Source organism: Pagrus major, chromosome 8, assembly GCF_040436345.1.
Source record: "Pagrus major chromosome 8, Pma_NU_1.0".
Taxonomy (NCBI): Eukaryota; Metazoa; Chordata; class Actinopteri; order Spariformes; family Sparidae; genus Pagrus; species Pagrus major.
Window position 1 is genome coordinate 20,485,589 of NC_133222.1, and position 27,058 is coordinate 20,512,646.

Below are 27,058 nucleotides of genomic sequence, written 5' to 3' on the forward strand. Positions count from 1 at the left end.
AGTAGCTGCTGCGTTTCCCACAACAATCAAAGTAGGTCACCTAAAAACTCTGATGGGTCTCCTCTGAAACTCACTGCAAGCTCATGAATACCAATAATAGATCCAGTCCGCCCTGCGGCCTCTGACTGATGAATGGTCTGTCACCCGCTGCCAACAGAGGAATGTGTATTGAACCAGGGAGGAGGGGGGGCAACATTAGTCTCCATTAAACATGTTTTTCCAGTAAATCTCCTTAAACCTGACTCACACTTGTCTGTTGACACTCCTGACTGACTGGTCGTGTTTAAATTCGGAGATTATGTGGATTCCCCAAAAGCGGATGATGAACGGCTGCTTCCTGTTAATGAGGTAAATGGCTATGAGGTTAACAGGAAGTGTCACATAGCTGAGGGCTAATGTCATACAGTTGATTGAAACATATGATTAATGCTATTACTAATCTGTTACAGGTACATTGTCTACTTAAAAAATAAAATGATTTAAAATACGAAAACATTGTTTTATTTTCAGGGTTGTTTTTGGTTTGATTGACAGACTGAATGTATGTTTGTAATTAATAAACAGTACATTTATAGTTAATTAAACTTCAGTAATTTCACTGTTAATGAACAATTAATACTTTATAAACCTTTTATCAAACAATTGTTTCTTGGAAAGTTACATCTAATGTTTTATAATATTTTGGAAATTGTTATTAAATACGATGTGGTTCATCTATAAACATTATTTGGACTGGCATTGTTTAACAGCAATTTAACTATTATTGAGTTATTAAAAAGTTTAATTAAAATCAAATCAAATATATTTTATTTATATAGCCCGAAATCACAATCACATTGCCTCAGTGGGCTTTATAATCTGTACAGTGAACAACATCCTCTGACCATAGACCCTTGATTCAAGTCAGAAAAAAAAAGATGGAAGAAACCTCAGGAAGGATCACTCTCCCAACTAAAAATGCACAGTTATTATAAAGTGTTACCTAATGTCATGTTTTTTGTTAAATTTTTTAACAGTATGCTCTTTACTGAGGTCGTATTAAGCGGTGGAGTTGTACTGGATTGCAGTGTACTGGATTGCAGTGTACTGCAATGTGTTTCTGATGTTCTACCCCCCTAATGTTGGTAAATGGGGATCATTGTGAAGTTCAGTTCAAAACCACTGTAAAGTACAACCTCAATAATACACATATAGTTATAAAAGTATCAAAGTTATAAAGCTGGACTATCTGCATGGTTCTGTTTTATAAATGTCAGCCATTGTGAAACTGCTCACATTTACACAAGCCTCATTTCCGCTCCCAATGAGCCGTAAGCGAATGCCCTTAATGACTCATTTCATTCACTCTTACATACTATATATACTATCCTTATCGCAACTGTAGAGTTCTGTGACGCCATCTTTCCCGGTTGTGAATCACATGATGCCATTCTTTTTTTTTTTAATTTAGCAATGACAGCTATGCCGTTGTCGGACTATTGCATCGGGATTTGTAAAGATCAACAGATTATTGGTTTTATACCCTGAAAACTGTCATTCATTCAATTTGACTTTATCCTGGAGGCTTTTTTACAGGTCAGGGTCAGGCAAGTTCAAGTAACATTCACGGAAAATAAAGATTCTAGAGTTGAACACTAAAAATCCTTCAGTGATTTACCATGAAAAAAACAACAAAAGACAAATTCAGTTTGTTACAAAGTTCGATTTCTCAAATCCGTCCAGAGTAAACCCATAATCTATCCATCTGCAGCACTGTCAGAGTCAACAGGCACCAGTCAGTTGATCATCTTCAAGCACACATGCTGTCGTGGCTTGTAACAATTTAAGTTTTTGTAGTACATTCTCACCACATGCTTTTAAAAATAACGGTTTCTGTGTGGTAATCTGGTACCTGGACTTTTACTCTTACTATTTCCTGGTATTTGCACCGTCCACTAAACTTTATCAAGGGGTAGACGGGCATTACATGTCGAAGCCTGTTTTTTAATTAAAATGGAAAATTAAAAAAAACGTATTTTTAACTGAATTTTAAATATTTGAAGCATTCATGAGCTCACATGGTCAGTTACATCTTCTCAGAGGATAATGTTCTTTATCTGAACTGAAAACACAGTAGGTTACAGTTACAGCACAAGGTATGTTGCGGTGATCTACAGGGTTGTGACAAACTGAGATGCAGCAACAGTCAGTCAAATTAGTTCACAGTGTAGTTGTGTAACACCCAGTGAAGCGGAGAACAATGGTTTGTCTTTGTCTGGGGCGACACTGCTCTCCAATGAATGCACAACAATCTGCCATTGAGGTGAAAGTCTCACATAGATGGTTTCATGAATGCACAATGAATATATGTCCACACAGAGAGAGACTCAGGGTCCTCTTTAGTGGTCACACTGTGCTGCTAGTCGTACACTGTCACGGTCTTGAGACAGTTCACAGCTGGGTGACATGAGTCGGCATGAGGTTACTGTTCGAACACAAGCACAAGCTAATTAATTTAAAGATTAATTTCTCCTGTTGTATTTTCTTTAATGTACAAAACAATATAGACATGCCCCAAAGTTTTTCCTTCAGTTTACTTCACTTCCTCTAAAACTTGGTTGGTCACACTTGAGTTCTTCAATTGGTAAAAGCAATCAACAACAGGCAAAGGAAGAAAAAAATAAAACGACCAAAAACGGATATTGACAACAACAACTATCGGTCCATATTATTGTCTTACTCTTTCACGAGTTTTTAATAATTGAATTTACAAATTCATCATTGCAAAGAATGTGTGTTGTTCTGTTTTGTGTAAAAATGTATATAGTCTCTGTGTAAAAGAATACCGGCCGATATATTGATATAGAATTTGTTTTACTCTTGAATATCGGCATCAGCCCCAAACATTGAGTATTGGTTGGGCTCGATTACAGAATGTATATTTGTATATTATACAAAATGTTCCTCAGATGCTTCTCTCTTTATCTGTGATATCCTATTTATTTATATTCTGAGGGAGGCAAAGGAGGAATTTCATTGTGCTTGTTTTGAACAATGGATATGACAATACATGGTTGGTTTAATTTGATTTGGTAGGTACATTGAGAAGAATGAGTGACGTTTTTCTCACATAATTGCAATTTAGGTTTTTACGAAGAAAGAGAACCTTTGTCAAAAAGTTGGTTGCATTAAAGTTTATAGTATAATACTCTGCAGTTTGTTGGCATTACAAGGTTAAAAACTAAATAATTCAGTCCATGAATATATTTTGTCATGGCATTTCTCAATTCCTTTTGAGTTTTTGTTTACTCTGTTAATTTATTTTTAGTGGACACTAGTCATACATTCTCAATTCCTCTTTAGATCTCATTTTGTTAAAAGGGATATTAGTATTTAATAATTGTTCAAAAATAGCACATTCGCTTTCGTTTGTGTCTCAAAACTCCCTTAAACATTTCAAACATTTGCCTTCTTTATTTCTGTTTAACATATATTTCACCTGAATCTGAGGCTGAAATATATGATGGCAGAAAAAAGAGGTGTTTTTAAATGTACTTTTATCAACCTTTTTTTTTTTGACTGCTGTCTGTTTCCCTTTTGACCAGGCTCTTGAGGACTCGGCGGCGAACGCAGCAGAAGAAGAACGAAGGCGCCTTCAGACCCAAACTGAACTTCAGGACCGCTACAGGATGGACCTGGAGAGAGAGAAAATGGTATGTCACTCCTCGTCATCCTCATTACATCAGAACAAGTGATGGAGCAACTGCAATTTAAAAACATCCTCTTTTTGGTACACTGTATGGAGACAATATTTTAGCTTAACATTTATCAACAGGTGTCAGGTCATATGAAATGTGAAGAAGATTCTCAGGCAAACAACTAGAAACAGACTTAAAGTTAAGACACACTACAGCTCGGGTGAAGGTCATTTAAAGCTGAACCGAAACTTGACTACAGACGAGTCATTTCAAGTCGTGGTGATATCCTCATTACACTTTAAATAATACAGTATGTGGTGAAGATGTTCCGGTTCTCATCACTGTAAGGTATGTTTGATGAAATTTACCACTGAAGACGCATCTATACTTTGCTTCAGTGCCTCTGGTGATTAACATCTTGACATGCTCAGTGGACAGCAGGGATGTGGTGCACCAGCAAACATTGTTTATCATCCATCTGTGACTTGATGGCTGGTTTTCACAAAGAGGCAACACGAATTGTATAATAGAGTATAATAGAACCAAGCCTCACATTTTTTTATAATAGATCTAACTTTGACAGGTGTACAACCTCACCACAATAAAACAACAATCTTAAATCATTCATTATAGAACTTAAACTAGCAATTATTTTGGTCAGCAATTAATTTAGAAATTATTTTTATGATTGGAATTAGGCAGCGTTTGACATTTTGCTTGATAAAATAACTAAAACGATGAAAACGATCACGTTTATCGCCTAATCACAGGATAGTGTACTTTTGTATACAATATGTGTACTTACAGAGTTACATGCATAGTGCACCACTACCTAACGTAAGCTGGGCTGACGTTCACTTAAAGGAAAAGCTGATGAACAAGGCAGTCTTTGGAAACCTGATATTCCTGTAGGAAACTCCTAATTAAATAAAAATGTTACAGAAAACCGCAAAAGGGTTAATATTGACTCCTAGATAAAGTTTTTCTCTGTATTTCCTGGTTCAACAGGTACGGCAGCAGATGGAGGAGCAGGTGGCCCAGAAGTCCACAGAGCTGGAGCAGTACCTGCAGCGAGTTCGGGAGCTGGAGCACATGTACGGTCAACTTGAGGACGCTCTGGAGGACGAGAGGCGTGCAAGACAGGACGAGGAGGCCGTCCGCAGGCTGCAGGCACGGTCAGTTAACAAAGAATGAATGAGGGACAAACGCTTTGAGGCTCCACATGTATTAGAAAAGTGATTTTGAACAAATATATTCAGGAACCAAGGAAAAAGTGAAGGTTATGTTGGCATAAGTCAATTCAGTCAATGAGGCCGGGCTCAAATCGAAACCCAATCGGTCGAACTGGTGTCAGATAAACAACACACACTGTAGATGTATTGAGCCACTCCTAGCTCTCTGTTATTAGCAAGTTTCTCTGTTATTTGAGAGTTTATTTTACCTTAGATTCACTGTATAGTTAACTGGTTGTGGGGATCTCTTTAGTGTGAAACTGTCTTCTCCTGTTTTTTTTTAGTCACACATGCAGCAAGACATTAGACTTCTACTTCCCTCTCTCCACCACATTTCCTCCCTTGTCCTTCCTTCCTCTCTGCTGACATTTGCTTTCCACCTCACGCGCGACTAACCACCAGTAAGCATCAGCACCACTGACCACAGTGTTTAAATTAAACCAGTGTTACAAAGCGATCATCTTTTAACATTAACATCATCCAAACAGCCTATCATACAAGGGCTTTCCAATCTTCTACCTCACTAAATTTCAATAGTTTCATGTAAAGCTTAGAATAACTATAGTATAACTGCTGGGTTTACCAACTCAGCAACACAGGGCAAATGAATTAGAAGGGAAGGAGACACTAGGAAAATTAAAAGCTATTATGACAGAATAGTTGCAGAAAGATATTTGTCATACCTGCACTGTCATTGTGCACTGAGTTGACTTGATAACTCTTGTACATTTTCTCACCCCCTGGTTCCTCTGGGCAGAGTTCTTTGTGTCCGTTTGATTTCCCAAGATGTACAGTCAAAAACAAATGAAATGAAATGTAACTTTTCCCCCCTTCTTTTAAGTATAGATCAACAGATTATTGGTATCAAGTATACAAAATTGGCCTTAAATTTTGGTTCATGTTTCTGCCTTTTGAAGAAGACAGGAGCTTTTACTATCTGTTTGATAAAGATTATAAACAATGCAAATGACATTTATCCTGCAGTGCAATCTGTACTTACAGTTACACAGGAACCATAATCTTAAAAACAGAATCCATTATTGTACTATAGCACCACCTGCTGACTCACCGACAGGCCACAACCCCCTTCAGTTACAATAGATTTATACTTTAGTTGCCTCATTTTATTACTTGAACATTACTTATTAAAATATTTGAGCTGATGTTATTTGATTGTAATTTGCAACTAATAATGTTGTCATGGGAAATCAAAAATGTTGGTTTCTGGAGGAAAATGTATATATGCACGCTTCATGTATGCACGTACGCACCTTGAAAAATATCAATATTTACAGTAATACCATAGGTAAAAATTAATTACTTATCACCCACCTATAATGCAGTACTTAGTTCCCTCCCCAGACAACCTAACAACCATTCACGCCTGGGCTCACCTAGCCCTAGCAACCCATGTGAAGGCCAGTTGGGTCAACCACCCACAAGTGGCCCTAACAACTCTGAAACTCAGAGCTCACACGTGTCCTTAACAACTCTGTAAGGACACTCCCACACAGAGTTTAAAAGCCCCAGTTAGTTAGAACTGAAGAAGCCTCTTGGAAGAGAGGTGAAACTTCTTCAAGAAACTGAAACAAGTCCAGTTGCCTGCGATACAGCACTTTATGCTTACCATGACCTGGATGACTGAGAACCTTCATCAACATTTTAGTGAATTTAATTCTGAAGGAGGCGGGCCTATGTGGGCACTGCATTGGTGTGTGTTAACTCAATGTCAGAGAGGAAAGCAAGGAAGCGCAGCTGGCACTGATGTGGATACTGCAGAAATGAGTATTAAAACTGTTTTAAATATTCAGAATTGGTGTATATCGATATTTCGATAGTTTAGACAACACTAACGCATGCATGGTGCTCAGCTAAGGTTATTATATTCCTTAGCATTGTTTAATGTGACACACTAATGCTGGCCCAAGACCAGCTGGAAATGGAAGAACTATTATACTCTTTACTAACCTGTGTTGATGTCTGTGTGGAGCAGGTTACTGGAGGAAGAGGCTACAAAGAGGGTAGAGCTGGAACAGATCCACCTGCGGCAGCAGCGGGCCATCTCAGAGACAGAGGCTGAGAAACAGGAGCTGGAGAAGGAACGTCTGGCCAAGGAGAGTGCCCTGCAGGCAGCCATGACACAACTGGAACAGCTAGAGCAAGAGAGGCAGGGGGCGCTGGAGCAGTACCAGGTCAGCTGAGAGCAGTCATAGTCATGGTGTAGCGACTACAAGTAGCCAAGGGACAGCAAGAGTGATGTGACTGTATTAAACAGTATGATTTTTTTTAATATATAAAAAGTATTTTTTATTACTGCTAGAATGAACAATAATTTGTTCTAACAGTAGTTAGTAACAGTGATAACTCCCCATCATTGCTGTTATTTAGGATGTGAGAGGGAAGTAAATCAATAGATCTGTCTACATTTACAAAAAAAAAAAAACAGACTTCAGTTCTTGGTAAAGTTGTTCTGTGTCTTCACCACTGGGTGTCACTATATAACCGCTGGATGGCAGGCAGCTTTTTAAACACGATAGAAAATCATGACAGGAAGTTAATACTACTACATGTTATTTGTTGATGCAGTGTGTTGCAAAGTGCTGTTCTTAGAACATAAAAAACATTGTATTTCATTACTTGTTAATCACTATGCTGTTTGTTTTGTGTCTGTATCTCCTTGTGTGAACCAGACGGTGATGAAGAAGCTGGAAGACGCAACCAACAATACAAAGACCTGGAAGCACAAGGTGGCTGAACACGAGGGCATGTTACGGCTCATTCAACCAGGTAACAGCAGCACACTAACACTGTCTTGTTTTTACTTCTATCTTTGGGAGGACCAATGTGAGACGGACTTTGAGCATGGGGACACTTTGTCCAGTCTTCAAAGGACTGTTAAAAGGCATAAGACTGGATTTTAGGGTTTTTATTGTAAAGTTATAATCCTTTTCATTGCATCAAAATGAGCATGATACTAGTGTATTTTGGGCCTTCTATGTATAGAGGGATTTACTGTGTCAGCAGTGCAGCCTGTAAAAGAAGTCTCCCTTGCTAACATACCTTTTTTAACTCATCAGTGTTGTCTCTCTCTGTTCGTTCACATGAACAAGTAAATATCCTGTTATGTCTCTTGTCAAAAAGCCATAACTTTATCAGACAAATGACGGTAGCCATAGCAGTTTTCATTGATACTTGCAGAGTCTGCCTTTCCTGGGCAGGACTCAAACTGCATGGTCACATGTCTGGTGGCTAAAGCTTTAGTTGTGATTTTGACTTGCTTGCTAACATACTCCTCAAAGGAATTCTCAAAGATAGTAACATTGGCTAAAAAGCGTCATTAAAGCCAGACACACTCAGACACAGGCTTTGAACCTGATACTTCTATTGGATAGATATGTTACATACACCATAGGAGTTTTAGCTTTACCAGCACGCTTAGCCACTTCAACCACTTTACATTTGTCAAAAACTGTCACAGTCAATCAAAAAGGCAGTTTTGATTAGGGCTTAGCACAAGTTTGCAGCTAAGTTACCAACAATGAAAGATTTTCAGCCTCCACATCAGAACGACCAACATAACACTTGCAAAAAAAAATTGCATCAGGCTCAAGTGCTATGAGCTCAGCTAATTGGCGTTTCATTGACCAATCTGCTCCTCACAGCAAAGTGCACTCATACTTAGGCACACTGTGGTCACAGCAAGTGGCTGTCAGGCATTCAAGTTCAGTGTACCGTGTTGGACAACACTGTTAACGGAGTAACAACACCCTCAAAGTCTGCAACAGTGCCCGATCCCAGTTAGTGTACAATCAAAAATCAAAAGAGGGGTGGGGGACAACAACTGTAGGAGAAGTGGCTTTATGGCAACAAAGTGTGCAACGTGGCGTTGCGGGAGCATGGGGGATATGGATGACCAGTCAGTGTGAGTCAGAATTAACCAGCCGTGAGAAGCCACTGTCAGACTCTCCACTGGAAACACAGGATGAGTTTTCAGTGGAGAGTCTGATGGAGCGTTGACGGTCAATAGGTGCACATTTTTGGCCCTCTGACCAGACCTGTGTTGGAGCTGCAATAATGGCTACACACCGCTGTGTGTTTCTATAGAGCACTGCCAGTGGATAGTTATAGCCACGCTGTTTATTGTGAAGTAAGGAGTGAGTAAGGAATAAAGTTAATTCAATTCATGTAATTCATGTATGACACGGTCTATCTGCGCTTTACAAATAGAAAGAATGGTTCAGATAAAATAAATAAAATGTGTAAAATCTTACCATTGCTCTGCTTTAAATGCACGAGGGAAGAAACATTTCAACATTTCACACTTTATTTTAAAAGACATGGTACTGTTCCTCTAAATGTTTTACTGACTGCACAGGAACTATTGAACTGTATTTGGCATCACTGCAATGTTACTGAGGTTTGTCAGACTGGAGTGTTACATTTACTCACACTGAAACTAATAGACATGACGAACATTTGACCACAAAATAAAGTGCTGCATCCGTGAGGCAGACTGTTTCAAGACAAATTACTGTTGCTACACTGTAGAATAAAATACGATATAAAATCTCCTGAAAAAATGACAAACATTGTTATATTTCAGCTGATCTAAAGGAGTCAGTTTGTACAGCTTTGAATACATCATTAGGTACAGTACACCAGTGCACTGTTTTTGTTAGCCCTGCACAGCTGTTTGCACAGTGCTAAATGTGAAGTTTTTTTGTGACACATTCGGTCTCCCCAAAGCTACAAACTGACTCCTGCCATGAATAAATTTAATGGCGCCTTCGTCCTAGTAATTTCCCAATAGAGTTCATTAGTGAAATTAGTGGAGGAGAAATAACTTGGCTCTTTTTAAACCTGGGACTCTCTTGTCATACTGTCTCAGCCAACTATGTACAGACTGCTCCCTCAAAGCAGCTCACAGCCAAACAAAAAAAGAAAGAAATCATAACAATGAGATTTCTAAATTCCACCAATACTTTTGGCTGGAGGCTTCGTGTTAAGAATGTTGTTTACTACAAAGTTAATTGAACACTTTAATGCAGTTAATATCAGTCTGTCCAAGAAGGTTAAAGAATGTTTAAGAGTTCATCTGTTGCAAGTAAAATCATGCTCAGCTGAAACCCAAGAGGATAAAGCGCATTTTGTGCAGTTATGTTTTATCATAAATGTGAAGTAATAGAATCATTAATGAATGACTTGCCAACTTAACACATACTAGTGCTCACTTTTGCTTCTCAGCCACATTTGTATATTTACATCTGGTTTAATGATTAAGAGCCTGAGCTCTATTTAAAAGCAATGAGAGATCGAAAAAAGGTGGTAAAAATAGTATATGAATGTAAATAAAAGCCTTGTTTAAAATAACATCTTATCATATATTATTATTATATCATATATTAACATTGAGTTAAACTAACTTACATATTATTATGTATCAAACTGTTTCCTACGAGTGTCTATACATGACCATAGCCTACAAATAATTGTAAGCTATGGTCCTCCTTGAATGAAATATTCCTACCTCGATGGTGAAGAGTCTCTTGAATATTTTCCCTCCAGGTTCAAAGGGACCAACGAAGATCACCAACTGGGGCCCAGCTGCCTTTTCTGATGCAGAGCTCAGCCTGAGGGAGAAGAAATGGCAGGAGATGAAGAATCAGCCGACCCAGGCTCAGTAGAGAGCCCCTGTAAACCCTGAACCTTAAACAGAAGACAAGTGAGGGCTGCTGGGATATACTGGCTGGTGACTGGATTTTCAATGGAATCAAAATGTGAGATTTACCAGGATAATGTAAGGCATTTTCAGTTAAAGGGGAATGTAAGTAATCAATTATCCTCTTTAGTGTTGCCCAGTAAGACCCACCACTGATAGAACTGGTATTTTTCTAAACAGGTCTCTGTCTTTGCAGGCCACCATAGATGAGGGAGCAGTACACGCACTCACATTTTTGCATTATGAAACTAATTCTAGCTGGCCTCCAACAAAAATACTAAGTGAAGAAGTGTTAACAACAAAAGAAATGCTGGAATAATAAAAGATTGGTCTCCCTTCGTTGCTAAATGTGCCGATTGCTGTATCAGTTGATCGGTCTTGTATAACTGAGCAGCAAAGTATGTAGATTGTAGTGTGTTTTAAGTCTACTGAGGAAGGAGTTTTCTTTACAAAATGGTTTACAGGGGATGTTAAAAAAAAATTGTTGTAAAGGCGAAAGAGCTCACTTGGCGATGTTGTGTCATTATACAGATACAGTATGTTGGAGCCAAAATAACTTTAAATAGTGCCTTGGCCATCTTAATTTTTCTAAAGTTGCATAAAGCTGACTGAGTGACAGTCATCCCTTCCACTTGAGACCATCTGGACTCCTGTAGGACTAATGGCAAGCTCACTGATAAAAGCTACAAGTCAGAGATGCTGTCAAATATGTAAGTTATATTAAGTACCTTGTAAAAAAGTGTTAGTTAAGCGCTTATCAGAATCTAGTTAAGTGTATAGACTGCATTAGAATGTAAATGAAAGCCTTGAGTTTTTTTATAATAACATTAAAAACACATTTATTGAGTTTAACTAACTTACTTATTATTATGTATAATAAACTGTTAACAAGTTTCTTATACATGTCTTATAAAGGGCCTTATTACCATTAACTAAGGCTTATTACACAGACCTTGATATAAAGCATTAGCTAAGAGCTGACCACGACTAAAATCCGACCAAGTTAACAATATACAGAATTTAAATCTGTAGAGTTTATGATGTGCAGCTTATTTAAAGTCATGAGTGGAAAAAAGTGTGCACCACTACCTTTTATCATTTTCTCCAACTTTGTCCTCACTGTCCATTTGTATCTATGAAATGCACTACTGTTGATCACAGTCTGACCTGGCCAACGCATGTTTTAGGTTCAGGCTGTTGTAAATTGAAGACATGGTGAAGTTGTAAGATCCACAACTCTCTTTCTTGTGACTATTTTCCTCTCAACACTTGGGGACGATTCTTACATAAAAATATAAGGGATTGTTGTACATATTTTAACAATGGTTTCAACAAAGTTTTTGTTTTCTGTACTAAAGTTAATCTGCATGAAGGCACCATCAGTAGCACCTGAGGATGACATGTTTAATGTATGAAGACAATGATGTTTAACAAATTGTTATTTGAAAAAGTTGTCTTCTAAAAAACAACCTGAATTGAAAAACCACGTACGATTCACTAAATTATTCATCGTTAACATCAAAGTGCTTTTCTTATCCAGTTTGCCTGACCTAGGTTTATATCTGTCTAAAGAACTGGCTCTTAAACATTTCCTACTTGTAAACACTGTGTCAGAAATAGGGCATTTTGCTAAAGTCTCGTTGCAAACAAGAATGCTAACTGCAGATCATTTGTACTGTGTTGTACTGTAACCATCAGTGCCTTTGATATTGTCATGAATGAACATTGTGATTTATGGTTTTATAAATATACATATGTAAAAATACAAAAAAAACCTTAAGACTAAAGTATGCAATAAAACATATCTTTAATAATTAATTAATTGGTTTGAGTAATCTTGAGTAATCTCTGATTTCAGCTTCTTCAATACAAATACTTTCTGGTTTCTTTATTACTCCGTTAAAGTAAACTGAATATGTTTTGTTTGTGGACAAAACAAGACATTTGAGGATGTCATCTTGGGCTTTGGAAAACACTGACATTTTTCACCATTTTCTGACATTTTATAGACCAAACATTAGTCAGTTTATTGAGAAAATAACTGACAAATGATTCAACAATAAAAAATAGCTACTCTGCACTGCATGAATGCAATGAACACAAATCAGACGTAACACTACAGCAGACCAATATGGTAGTACACATGAGCATCCACGACTGCTGCACTTTTAAAAACATGTTTAAACCTCAGTTAGACTATGCAATACTTCATGTTGTCATTTGAGAAATTGCCTTGACCTCATATGTTCACCAGATGGTGTTAGAGGGCCACAAACACCACATCACTACAGAAAGCAGTCAGAGAAGTAAGGTATTTCTAATACCTAAAGAGCCACATTTACTGACTGTAGTAAATGTGTTGACTGTAGATCATTTGGGGACAAAGTAATTATAGAGAAATGGTGATTTCATTTCCATGACTTCACTGTCTAGAGCTTGTACTTTCCAAAATAAAGGCGATCACCGTCTTCTGTCTCCTGCTATGCACGATACAGACAATATCAGGATCATGTGCTGTTCTATAATTGTGTAATTGTAATAATGCATAATTCAATTGTCATCCTCTTTTTGTAATGTCTGGTTGATAAAGGACAAAAAGTCATTTGAGATCTGGGGCAAGCAGTTTTAATTTAGACTAAGAGAGAATAAAACATTCCTGTCAGTCACAGGTACACACTACAATATCTAGACAGAACTGTATTAATTATCAAACTAAGAATTTTGGGGGGGATTTGTAATGTATGCAATTTATTTTATTTGCTGTTCCAGTGTTTTTAATGTTCAATTGTTTTTCTTTACTACTATGGACTAGAGTTGGGCAATAACTCATTATTATCATTTATTTATCATTACATTAGTTGAAAATCTCAAATGCTAAATGTTGTTGTACAATAACTACATTTTTGCTAGACAAGATTTATTGAATAATAAATCTATCATCTGTCTGATGAACGATAATGTGAACAAAATTTGTGCTGAAACAATCAATCAATTGATTAGATGACAGACAAAATGTATTGCCAACTATTTGATTTTGAAAATAAGTGTTAGTTGCAGAAAGGGCAAAATAAATTACAAAATAAATACATAAATATTACAATTATTTTGAAAGATATTGTGATTGCAATATGATTCAGAATTGGTGGGAATTATTATTATAAAATATTGTGATCAACATCTTGATGTTTTGATTTCATTCATGTTTTCAACAACTAGCTGACCATGATCTGGATGAAAGTAACATAACTGTTAGTTTTCTACCAACTGGGAAGTTCATTGCATCAGGGCAGATTAGGCTGTAAATAACATGAAACAAATAAAGCTACCAACCAAAAAAGTTCCTGTGATGAACTAAATGGGTACGTCGTCAGACTACCTGGAGGTTTTGTTTGACCAAGATCTGACTGTCGCGCTGCTTCAAACACAATGAGCATCTAATCCTGACAAGATTCAATGTGTAATGTGTGTCGACACTGCCAGGATCACAAAAAACCCCGCAGTATCTAAGCGTTATGCAAAACAGACTTCCTTGTAAAATCTCCACTTTTAGATCAGCCCCCCCTCAAATGATCCCCAACTAAGTTAATTCACTCCATCCTCCCTCCGTATCGTGCAACAGTCGTTAATTTGAGTGAGACGGGACAGACCAAACAAACACACACAAAATACATTCCCAAAAATCTGCAAGCCAGATGCGCTCGGCACATACCACAGCTGCACTAACATTGCTTTATGCAAGAAGATGGCCTGTCATTAACGCCAAGTGCCGCGCCGGATGTGCTTGGTCAGCCCCCCCAGCCCCCGCCTCCCATCCCTCTTAACTCCCCCCCAAAACCCCCAGCAGCGTCTGTATCCCATCATCCCTCTCTCTTTTAAACATCCTCGCACTCATCAGCCTGAGGTTATGAGGCTTGTGGCACGCGTGCCGCATTCCTGGGAGGTGATGCGAAACAGAAATGCATTAAATTCCCGATCTGGAATCCATCGCAGGGGGTTATATGTGTGTGTGTGTGTGTGTGTGTGTGTGTGTGTGTTTGTGTGTATGAGGGGCAGTTGGGGGGGTTCAGGTCTGAAAATAAAGACAAGGCGGGGTTAAGGGGTCTCACTACCCCCTTGAGTACCGGAGCATCTGAATTTACAAAGTGTCTGAAGGCGTCTGAGGAATTCAAAATATATAGGGTTTGAAAGTTTTAGGAATTCTGGGTATTTACAGCGAATGGGGTTCTCGGGAGCCCCGGGGCCTGTGGAGGTTTACGGAGCAGAGGGGCACTCTTGGGACAGTAAAATAAAATGCCTGCAGAACATTTAACTTCCATCGCTGTATCGCATACGACAATTCATGGACCCCAGGGGTGTGATACTGCCGTATTAAGAGTTCAGGGAAGCATCTGGCAAGAGAGCAGACAAAAATAGCATATCACTGCATCTTCACATTATAGATCTCTATGGAAGATTAAAAGGTCCCCAGAGAATTTGTGTAAGGGTCAACGACGCAAACAGATGTCCTCCTCCGCCTCATAAAAATGAAAAACACAGAAAGTGGGTCCAGAGAGCGAGGAATTAACAGCAGCATTCCACTTCACACCAACTACAGTGACTATTACAGTAAAGTCTCAGTCTCACTGGTGGAATTTCAGTTTCAACCTCATTTCACCTGCGTGTCATCCCTCTTATCCACCAGCACATGTTTCTCTCCATCGCCCTCCTGACATTTCACAACATCACATTAAAGCTGGATTTGTGTAATGTGGGACTTACACCAATGACTGAAGGTTTTAGTTTAGAGATTTCGTGAGGTTCAAGGGTGCAAGGAGACGGAATTTGGGACAAAGGATCTGGCTCCAATCAGCGCATCTGACTGAGGTTGACTCTGCACCCACAGGAAGGCCGAGCCCGGGGCCACAGCAGGGAAATCAAACCCATCTTTCTCAATTGTTCATTCCAGATATAAATATCTTTTGACAATGTGAAGAGCCAAGCTAAAGGTGAGCCCTATGCCACTCTGACCTCCCATTTGTATTTTTACCCTCATAGGTCACATGTGGAAGCACATACACATACACGCTTACCTATGCTAAATCATATGCAAATGCATGCACAGTGTCCACACCTGGATTCAGACACATAAATGCCCATACTCAGATGTATGAATGCTGCATGCATACAATCATACACCTAAAAACTGAAAAGTAAGGCATACAACTAAAGACCTTTACCTAAATGTGTTACAGACACGTACAGCTGCACAAAAACACATGCACTCATTTTTCTTTTTTTAAATTCAGCCCGATATAAACTGTAATAAGTCAGCACTGAGTTGACTGGTTGACTATGTGGTGCTACTCTATCTGTGAAGAATGCTTTACGTGACGAGACAGAAAAACTTCAAAAGTAAATGTCTCATCCTCTTCCTCCCCCATGAACACAAAAGAATGTGTGGCAAGGCGCAAATATAAAACACAAGTGTTTCTCTGGAAAAAGAGAAAAAACTGCAACCCCCATGGACTGTGCTGTACTACTGCCAGCACATGAAGTTATTCCTTTTTCACTTGAAACCATCTGACTTATCATAACTGAGCCAAGTGTGGAGCTGGCCCCCGACCAGAGCATTGTTTACCAGCATCCTACTTAATTGCACAGAGTATATGAAACCGTGCTAAAAATACCAGAGCACAGCAGGCTTAAAAGGAAACAAGTCAACGAGTCAGCGGATCTCTTCTTTACCGGGTGAAAGGCCAAGTGCTTGATGAGGCGATGCCGAGGGTTACATTACCTGCACACTCGTGTATCATCATCCCTTCAGTAAATACACACCCTTTCTCTTCCTCCAGGATAAGTGTGTCATCAAGGTAAGGCTGAAGGTGCTATTTATGACCGCTGAGCAATACAACTAGCTTTGTTCTCCTTTAAATAAAAAAGATATACGCGTCAAAGGAGGGAATGGCACCTAATCTTAACTGTCATGATCCTCCTGTAGTGAAGACACTGGCCAGGAGCATTTCCAATCCTCCACCTCCACACTAACTCCCTAATTGGCTTTGTCAAATTACCACAATTTATGGTGAACATCTTTCTGCGTCAACACTACTTACCAACAATGATCACTAATAAATTATCCACAATTCTTTGGAAAATTGGGAAAATAGAAAAATTTTAAACATCCACTGACAATGTAAAACTCTTTTCAGATGTGTGCTTTCTTAATGCGATGGCAATTTTACATGTAGCCACAGCTCATAGAATTTTTTTTGTTCTTCTAATTATTTTTACTTTAACCATTAGTCTTTTGAATCCTACATGGAGTGTATGGAGTTTGGTTCAACCAACCCATATCTAGTTCATTTCTTCAATGAAATGGTTCAGAAAAACAAAGCTAACATAGCCACTATGACATATACTGTAGCTCGCTACTTCTTCTACATTACGTTTTTGACTTTTAAATTGACTGATTTTAGTCATTTAATGTGTTTTAATTTTTAAGGTAATGCAGAGAAACAAATACTGTTCTTTATCTACGTGTGATGGTTAAAAAACGCCACCGTCCCAGCCTTTATTTTTAAAAGTAGAAAGAAGAATTGAACAGGTTGAACCTTCGTGTCGAGGTCAAATTGAACAGGTGTCTGCTCTCAGTTTGAGTTTACGCTCAAAAGATTCAGACTCCCAAAAGTGACCACGAGCAGCTTTGATAATCACAAACGTGAGAATCCCGACTGCTGGCTCAGATTTAGTTAAACAATTCCTCTTGTATGCCCAAATCATCTGGCACACCGCTGATTTAATCCTTCTTTGCACACAAATCTGCTATCAAAAATCCCATCCTCCCAAATTTATTTTGTGGTCTCTAAAATTGTTTGTCATCAATAAACTTGACTTCCAACTTCCATAAGACTTCCAACATGGCAACTGATGAGCTAATTCTAACTTATTAATAAGATTCCTCAGACATGGGGGAAAAAAATCCACAATTATGATAGACTAGCACCTTCTTTGTATTTGAGATATTCATCAATGCCAACTACATGCATGAATATCCAGCAAAACTGTGTGCTAACAACAAATGAACAATAAAAAGGGCATTAGTGTCCCAACTAAACGTCTCGTCACTGAATGCTATACTTTCGGATTGGAGCTGCAGGACAGAATTCAACAAAAAACTAATGTGATTATTTCTAATTATTTTGATATAAATCAATCATTTCTCAAGCAAAACTGCAAAAAGTTCAGGTTTCAGGGATATTGTAATTGGCATTTTTCACAGTTTTTGGATGTTTCATAGATCTAACAATTAACAAAATAATTATCATTAGTTGCACTTAATGTCCCTAATTTGGACATTATAAAATAGCAACAGAGTTAGTCATCTAATGGTTAAGTGATGAGACAATGTATAAGAAAATGTATTGGGAACAAGCAGGGACAAGTATCCCTTACACTCTCTGTGGTCACTAATAAAGGCTAGAGCCTGATTAATACTGGATTTGTGGGGCAGATGCTGATATTGATATATTAAAGTAAAAAAAATCTTAGATATATCTGCGGATTAACACTTTTTGGCGGTGTGGATATCAAGTGGTTATCCAACACTTGATATGTAACAGAGGCAGGATATTTTACAATTTAGCAATAATCTTTATTGTCCAAATTGACACCAACGCACTGAAACAGTAAACTTGGCTGGGAATTTAACAATCATAAATTATATAGGATAACATATCCACTGATACAGATATATCTGTTATCGGCCAAGATTGGTGGAAAAGAGGGCAGAGAACAATATTCTTTGTTCATATGTTAACTTTATAAGTCACCAACGCTGCTCTTTCCCATCCACAAGGTGTCAAATATCCCACAAACATTGAGGCTCTCTTATTTTACATAATAGACAAACATGTCTGAATGACAGAAGGCCCTCACTTCAACAGATAGATGAAGCCATCCATGTTACATATTCCATGGCTGAAAAGGGCTCAACAAACCCTCAAAAACACAACAACAAGAGAGGTGAGGTCCTATTTGAAAGAGCCTGTCTAAAACAGTCAAATAAATTCCACAAGTTACCCAATCCATCTCTCCACTTAATTTGAAAGTGATGAAACATGTCTTAAACTATAAAGTTGTAATGAGGACAATGTGACAGTAATCCCTTTGGCTCCAAAACTGGAGATAAACTCCAGTTTCTAATGAAGTGTTATACAATCATTTAGCTCACACGAGTCCCTGGTTCACATTTCAAAGAGTCTGAATCACTCAGCGGGGAGACAAGGGTGAGTGATGGCCAGTGATTCTAGCCAGATTTAGCTTTTTGATACACAATCAACGCAGCATCGGGCGAAGACTGTGGCCTTTCAGCATGCGATGCATCCGTGTAAGCAGATGACTCATGGCAGCAGAATGCGATAGAGCAGGAAACATCACTTCCAATTACTATGTTAACTTCCAAGGGATAACTATAGTAAACATGCTATTTTCGAAACATGTTTATGGGCCACTTGAGGGACATCCATCTGTTGGAAATAGCGAATAAAATGATGAATAAAGCCCCAAAACATATTGGAAATGTGATCTACGTTTGCTCTCTGCTTGTTGCCTTGGTACAAAAATAAAGGGGATAAACAACTGTAGGCATTGACCAACATATCAGTGTGTCACAGTGTGTGTATGAGAATATGGTTGGTTTTACTGGCAAAGGATAAGGAACGCTTATATAATTTAACATGTCAAAGTGTGGAACTTCAACTTGGATCATAACATTGCACCAGAAAAGGAATAAAAATTTGCGTCTTTCACCGGTTCTCACATTTCCATGACTGCCGATTGGAGCTGGAGCCGATAAATACCTGTTACTACTGCATTTGACCCGGGAATAAACGTTGGTTGTACCCACCGAAGACAAAAGCCAGATGTTGGTAGGTGTTAGTGGGTTTTTGCCCAGTGTGATAATGTATGTCAGTGTATAGATCATTGTGTATGGCAAAAATTGTGTTTTGTGAGGTCACAGTGACTTTGACCTCTGGCAGCCAAAATATTATCAGTTCATCCTTAAGTCCAAGTGGATGTTCATGCCAAATTTGAAGAAATTCCCTTGAGGCATTCCTGAAATATCATGCTCACAAGAATGTGACGGACGAGCAACCCGAAAACACAATGTCAAAACTCTGAATAAATAATGTTGACCCCCACACACACCACTTACTGTCAACGTGCCATCAAAGATATAAATCATCATTAGAGTGTTTGTACTAGGTGTGATGAATGTACTAGGTATGAAACGGTGAATGTTAAGCAGGGCGTTGCTGGAAAACTATAAGTGCACTATTCTTGAATAAAATTCCAGACAATTTCCATATAATTAGGCTTTTAAAGCCAATTTGTTACATAAGCATATTTGCATGTCATTGCTTGTTAGTGGACTCACACAGAGGTGTTTTGAAACCAAATAAAAGCAGAGCGTTGTTACTGAGAACAGATCGTAAAGGGAGATTTCTATAAATATTCAAAGGAATAAGAAGAACTTGTTGAAGATATTTATTGGCCAATAGCATGAACAATGAACAATATATCTGTGGTTGGTTGACAGTATTGTTGATCAATATGAGTGACTTCTCTGCCAGGTGCAGAGATTTCTGGCTTTCAAAATCCAGTTTCCATCCTGCACCCCACCCACTGGAATGTCAGGACTGTCCAAATCGATCCCTGACGTATTTGCACTCTCAATGCAACAATGAAAGACAAGTGAGGAATCAAGATCACCAGGCACGTTAGCTATAAAACACAAATATGTGTCAGGTGCAGGTCAAAAAGTAAATTTGGCATGCTGATATATTTCCCTTTTCTCCTCTTCTGTTAAAGTAACCGGCAAGGGAACATCTCTCCATTATAAAAGTTTGGTTAAATGTGTCATGGGGTTGTTGAAGCTGTGTCTAATGATTATGAAGAAATATTTAACTGTGTTGGACCCTTGTACACTTAATACTAATCAAACCTTGATGGACACAACACAGACAACATCAGTAATCGCAGGGATCAGTACCTGTGTTAGTACATGTAACAGTTGCAATTCTCCAGACCAAATTGTCCCTCTACACTCTGCCGTCAGTGACGACTTCAAACACATTTCTCTTTACTTCCATGACCTCATTCATGACATTTCAGTGTTTCCCATACATAGGCTCTGGTTGGCCAGGTAAATTGTGACCCGCCCAGGAAGATCAAATCCAAATTCCACTCTTTTACCAATCAACAATGCAATTTTACAACGCACACAGACCATCCGCCCTCCAGCCGCACCCACCTCATCACACACGCGTGCATCACGCAGCATTTGTGGTGGTCTGCCACAATATCAACATTGGCCTCCACATGTTGATTTTATATTTTTGGAGATGCGCATCCCGTTCTCACTTACTCAAGGCAGCGCAACCGTCAGTGAATAGCATGATGTTATATACTTTGATACAGTGGATGGTGGTGTGATTTTTAGTCTGCCGGTAAAACGAACGAAGAAGAGGAGAAGAACTATTTAACCTGGTTGGCTTGACCGGAACTTCCTCTGCAAAGAAGAGGACTGGCCTCATCATTGAGATTAAGCCCCCAGGAAGAGCGCCAGGTCTTGAAGCCAGGTTTTGTAGTGGCCAAACCGTGTAATTACATCGTCACGTGATGCACTGGGGCCCAAAAAGACTTTTGTTGTGAAAGATGCGTCTGTAAAACAGTGGATTTATTTTTTTTGAGCCTCACAACCCCCACGCAATGACGCATTTTACTGTCAGAATTTGAGCCATTCAGTCCAATAAAATTTGGAAAGTCTAGAAGAGCCGCATGATTAAATTATTTTAACCCCATTCAAGTTAGCCGGGTGCTAAACCGGGAGTTAGCCGGCTCGGTCGGCGGAGGTCTTGAGTGCCACCCTACTTTTTATTTAAGAAGAATAAATAATTAATACAATGAATTCTGAGTTGAAATGATTGTCAAATGATTGCTAAAGAAAATCATTATTAGTTACAGACCTAGAATGAACTTGATGATGCAAACGTCTGAATATCAATATCTCAATAACTGTGAAATTGCGTACAGACCTTCATGATTTCCAGCAAATGAAACATTCTGACTTTGTAGATCCTCTGACTTTTCCAGTAGCACCACCATGAGGCTGACCTTTTGGGTTTCTGGTGAAATATCTCAACAAATCTTGGATTGATGTAACTATCTGACTACAGATATCTAAGGTCCCCAGTGGATAAATTCTGACACATTTTGTCATCCTTGACTTTTGTTCCATCACCATCATCCAGTCAAATCCTTATTCAGTGAAATATCATATTTTGAGAGGTACTGGATGACTTGTTGTCAATTTTGGTATAGGTGGTCTTGCTCCCCAGAGGATGAAATGCCATCATTATCCCCGACCTTTCATTCAGCACCACCATCAAGTTAAGTCATGTTAATTTGTCGAACATTCATATTGGTTTATGAAACAATACTTGCAAAGCTAATGACATTCACATCAGCCTCATTTGTTATTTGTGTTTAGTGCCAACTGGCAAATGTCGGCATTCTAACACACACTCAGGTAGGATGGTGAACATGGCAACAATTATGTCTGTTGAACACAAAATAGCTAGCACTGCCATTGTGAGCATGGTGATGTTAGCATTTAGCTCAAAGCACTACTGTGCCTAAGTGCAGCCTCAAACAGTTGCTAGCATGGCTGTAAGCCCTTCTTGGCTGGAGTCTTTTTAACACTTCACCAGCTGGGTAATTAAATTCATTTCTGGGTAACCTCTTAAAAATAAAAGACAAATGAAACATTTGATTATCAGAAACTCATTAAACGCAACAATAATGGTAAAACTCGGAGACTTCTGAGAAATGTTTCACTACCATGAGACATTTCTGAAGCTAGCCAACATCTGGAGTATGATTAAGTCAAAAGGTATGAAACTGGGTACAGTATAAACAACTGTAATCATAACTATTTGTCATTTGTGTTGATATCGGTGTAATTCATGAAACACGGAGGAGCAGCACCATTTCAACACATAGACCCCACTGTTTAGGGAAATATTGACTGTGCTTTTAAACCTGTTACAGAATATCAGATTAACTAACATCTGTGGCTTAACGCTGTTGAGATTTCTGGCCTTCAAGAGTCACTTTCTGGTTTGTTTTGGAACAAAATATCTCCCCCTTCCCTGCTGATATTCTGACACGCTACTCACTCACATTTTTAACTGCTTAATAATGGAAAACTGTGCTACGACAGCGCTACTGGCAAATCATTTTAGTCTTAAATGATCTTAGGGTTATAAAAAATTAAACAGTTTCAGCTTTCACGCATCATTTTATAAATGTGCACATTGTATGCCATCTTGGTGAGATTTTCAACAAATCAGAGGGTCAATGACAATTTAACATGACATCTATGGTACACCAAACACTCAAGTGAGGTAAAAGACATTAACCTTTGAGTCCAGTTTTTGCGAAGAGCAGGCACTCTGCTGTTTATGTGGCAGTTTGGATAAAAAAAAAAATCAGTTTGGCATCTGGACACTCATCTTTACCACAGCTCAGTTTGTGATGAAGGATAATAAAGCAGATTTATCCTTCGATAAAAATCTAGAGTAGCTTTAAAGTAGCTAAGTCACATACCAATCTAATTCAGTAATTGCTCTCATGAAACAGATAAAACAAAACTGATGGTTTTACATCCATTTAATCTTTGGCACAGCATGATGGAGTAATGCTGAAGCCCAACAGTTATAAAGTCTGTCTAGTCTTCATATAAGTTGCATCAATTTCACTTGTGTGTGTTTGTGTGTGTGCATGCATACAGTATGTCTGAGGGTATGTATTAATGAGCGTTTAGATCGAAAACAGCATCACATACAAGAAAAAACAATGGAGTGCGTTGGTGGAGTGTGTCACGTTTCAGGTGTGAGTGAGATGATGAAATATGTTCCAGCACGGGTGGTTTCCGTAATAGATCCATTGTATTTGAAGGTTAATCAGCCACAAAAACAACACAGTGATTGAATAATGCTACAAGACAAGATTTCACTAGTCTGAAAGGTTATAAAGAAGTCATTTTACAGTAGAGCTACAGCATTCACGTTACCGAATAATATGCAGTTTATGTCACGTGCACATATTTGCTAATACAGTGCATTGCCAAGTAACAAAAACAGTCAAGTCATGTTAAACCTGCAATAACTGATGACTGAATAACTGGGCAGTGATTTGTATGGTGCATTCGCACAGCATAAGGAAAAATCTCATTTTTTACTCTGTTTCACTGATATTTTCTCCTGGATATGATGTCAAGGCTCCATGTAATATCAACTTTCAGAGGCAAAGCTTCTGTTCTACATAAGCCACATTATTAATATAGCTCAGAGGTGATTTGCCCACATTCTGCATGTGTGTTACAAGCATAAATACACATTTTCAGCTCTTTAGAATAAGTAACAGTGCATTTAGTAAGGTTTGAGCCACCAAAAACCTCCAGAACAGCTAGAAATCTCCTTAGTGTAGATTCTCCAAGTCTCTGAACTGGAGGGATGAACACCATTCTTCCAAAAGATAGTCACTGATTTTGTGTTTTGCGTTGATGCTCTATCGGTAGCCTGACAAATCAAGAGTTTCAACTTTGTCGCATCACTGGTGATCGGTCTATGCAATCACCCTGCCACTGTGGACAGCACAGATCTGCTATGTGCCATCATTTCATCACTGAAGTACTTAAGTTACATTAAAGTCACAGTAATAAAGTGAACAAGAAATGAAATGTGGTTATTTCCTACCACCCTTAACATTACAAAAAACAGATATATTCATGTTCTACAGGGTCATGGATGGAATGATGAACTTAACAATGAATCACAACAATACTGGCAGAAATATGTACTCTCCAAATATCCATCACTTGACACAAGATTTACTTTATATTCTGACTAAAGGTTCTGCCCTGCCTCATTTGGCTCTGATGAACTAGTCTCTCAGGACAACTGTTGAGACATTGCATTCTGAGTTTAAGTGCTAGAATTCCCATGGCAAAGTTCTCAGGACTCAAAGGTCCCACATGGTATAAATCTGAAATGCACAGTAATAAGCCAGGCTCTCACTGGCCCGGAACAGCAATATTTATAGGGGTGGGTGAACAAAATTGATTCACAGAAGAATCTCAATTCTTATATCCTACGATGAAGACGGATTCACAAAAGTCCAAAATCGATTTTGTAAAAGTTACTAACACAGGACGAAAAAGTCAGAACTCAACTGAGAGGACAGTGCAGCACCTGGACAGCACACACAGGCACGAGTAATCTTGTAATTCACCTTCAAAATAAAACTGCCAGTTGCAATCATTACTTTTATTTATTGACTAAATCATTACCTTTGTGAGACAAACATTAAGTAGGCCTGCATTGTGAATATGTTGTATGCCTTCACACAGAGAATAACATTAACAAAGTAGAGCAGCAATCAGCAGTGGAAAACAAGACCAGTTAAGCAAAACACTAAAAAACATTAAAAACTTGAAATCTGTGGTAAAGAAAATAACTATGTCCAGTACTATGTCCAATACAATATATTAGTTGGCCGATATTATCAGCTGATATTGACACAGATATACATCTGTTTTTTTTAATTACTTTTTTTAAGAGAAGGAGATTATAGTGTCATGTTATGGTCATTTTAGACGGTAAAATGTATTGCTGTCACCTGACACATTGATATAAGAATTTTTTACTTCCTAATATCGGTATCAGCACCAATCTCAAAACACATCAGTCAGGCTCTACTTAAAACATTAACAACACAGAAGAACACACCTCCTCATGTTGTTATTCACATACAGACAGGAATCGAATCTTGAGATTGCCAAAAAGTCAGTCCTAACACTGAATACTGTTATCAATAAATGTTATTTGTTAACTAGCCACACATTTCAGCCGCATTTAAAAAACGATTTATAAGAATTTGATTTCAATTGAATGAACAATTTCAAACAACTCCTATAACATAAGCCATATGCTTTTGTTATACATTTAACATTATATCTTAACTTGTGCTCCATTGGGACTGTTTTCTAAGTGTTTTCTTACTTTTAGATTAGTTGACTTGTCCAAGTTTAAACTTTTGCTTCAATGCAAGGGAAAGTCGTTGTTAGGAACATGCCTAGTGTGTGTTAGATATACAGCTCTGGAAAAAATTAAGAGATCACTGCAAAATTATCAGTTTCTCTGATGTTACTATTTATAGGTATGTGTTTGAGTAATATGAACAGTTTTGTTTTATTCTATCAACTACTGACAACATTTCTCCCAAATTCCAAATAAAAATATTGTCATTTAAAGCATTTATTTGCAGAAAATGACAAATGGTTGAAATAACAGAAAAGTGCAGTGTTTTCAGACCTCAAATGAAACGAAGAAAACAAGTTCATATTCACTCATCAATATTTGGTGGAATAACCCTGATTGTTAATCACAGCTTTCATGCGTCTTGGCATGCTCTCCACCAGTCGTTCACATTGCTGTTGGGTGACTTTATGCCACTCCTGGCGCAAAAATTCAAGCAGCTCAGCTTTGTTTGATGGCTTGTGACAATCCATCTTCCTCTTGATCACATTCCAGAGGTTTTCAATGGGGTTCAGGTCTGGAGACTGGGCTGGCCATGACAGGGTCTTGATCTGGTGGTCCTTCATCCACACCTTGATTGACTTAGCTGTGTGGCATGGAGCATTGTCCTGCTGGAAAAACCAATCCTCAGAGTTGGGGAACATTGTCAAAGCAGAAGGAAGCAAGTTTTCTTCCAGGACAACCTTGTACGTGGCTTGATTCATGCGTCCTTCGCAAAGATGAATCTGCCCGATTCCAGCCTTGCTGAAGCACCCCCAGATCATCACCGATCCTCCACCAAATTTCACAGTGGGTGCGAGACACTGTGGCTTGTAGGCCTCTCCAGGTCTCCATCTAACCATTAGACGACCAGGTGTTGGGCAAAGCTGAAGATTGGACTCATCAGAGAAGATGACCTTACTTCAGTCCTCTATGGTCCAGTCCTTATGGTCTTTTGCAAACCTCAGCCTGGCTCTTCTTTGCTTCTCATTGATGAAGGGCTTTTTTCTAGCTTTACACGACTTGAGCCCTGCCCCTAGGAGCCTGTTTCCAACCGTTCTCGCCGTGCACTTCACCCCAGCTGCCATTTGCCATTCTTTTTGTAGGTCACTTGATGTCATCCTACGGTTGTTGAGTGACATTCAAATGAGTTGACGGTCATCCCTGTCAGTGGAGAGTCGTTTTCGCCCTCTGCCGGTCTGTAGCTTTGTTGTCCCCAGTGTCTGCTGCTTGACCTTGTTCTTATGAACCGCCGTCTTAGAAATTTTAAGGATGGAAGCAACCCGACGCTCACTGTATCCCTCTGCCAGT

The 27,058-nt window shown here is 38.6% G+C and overlaps 1 protein-coding gene and 1 long non-coding RNA gene across 2 annotated transcripts in view; one reads left to right on the forward strand and one right to left on the reverse strand.

Moving 5' to 3' along the window:
- Positions 1–12,446, forward strand: part of swap70b (switching B cell complex subunit SWAP70b) — a 33,672-nt gene extending 21,226 nt beyond the window's left edge. The window contains exons 8-12 of the mRNA XM_073472220.1: positions 3,585–3,692; positions 4,686–4,852; positions 6,903–7,101; positions 7,600–7,696; positions 10,475–12,446. Of these exons, the coding sequence (XP_073328321.1) occupies positions 3,585–3,692; positions 4,686–4,852; positions 6,903–7,101; positions 7,600–7,696; positions 10,475–10,593 (690 nt within the window). The 3' untranslated portion in view covers positions 10,594–12,446. The remainder of the gene's footprint in view (positions 1–3,584; positions 3,693–4,685; positions 4,853–6,902; positions 7,102–7,599; positions 7,697–10,474) is intronic.
- LOC141001214 (uncharacterized) overlaps positions 7,067–27,058 on the reverse strand; it is a 42,642-nt gene continuing 22,650 nt past the window's right edge. Inside the window, exons 3-4 of the long non-coding RNA XR_012179581.1 lie at positions 10,437–10,539; positions 7,067–7,136 (exon numbers count right to left, since the gene is read on the reverse strand). This is a non-coding gene — a long non-coding RNA (uncharacterized lncRNA). The remainder of the gene's footprint in view (positions 7,137–10,436; positions 10,540–27,058) is intronic.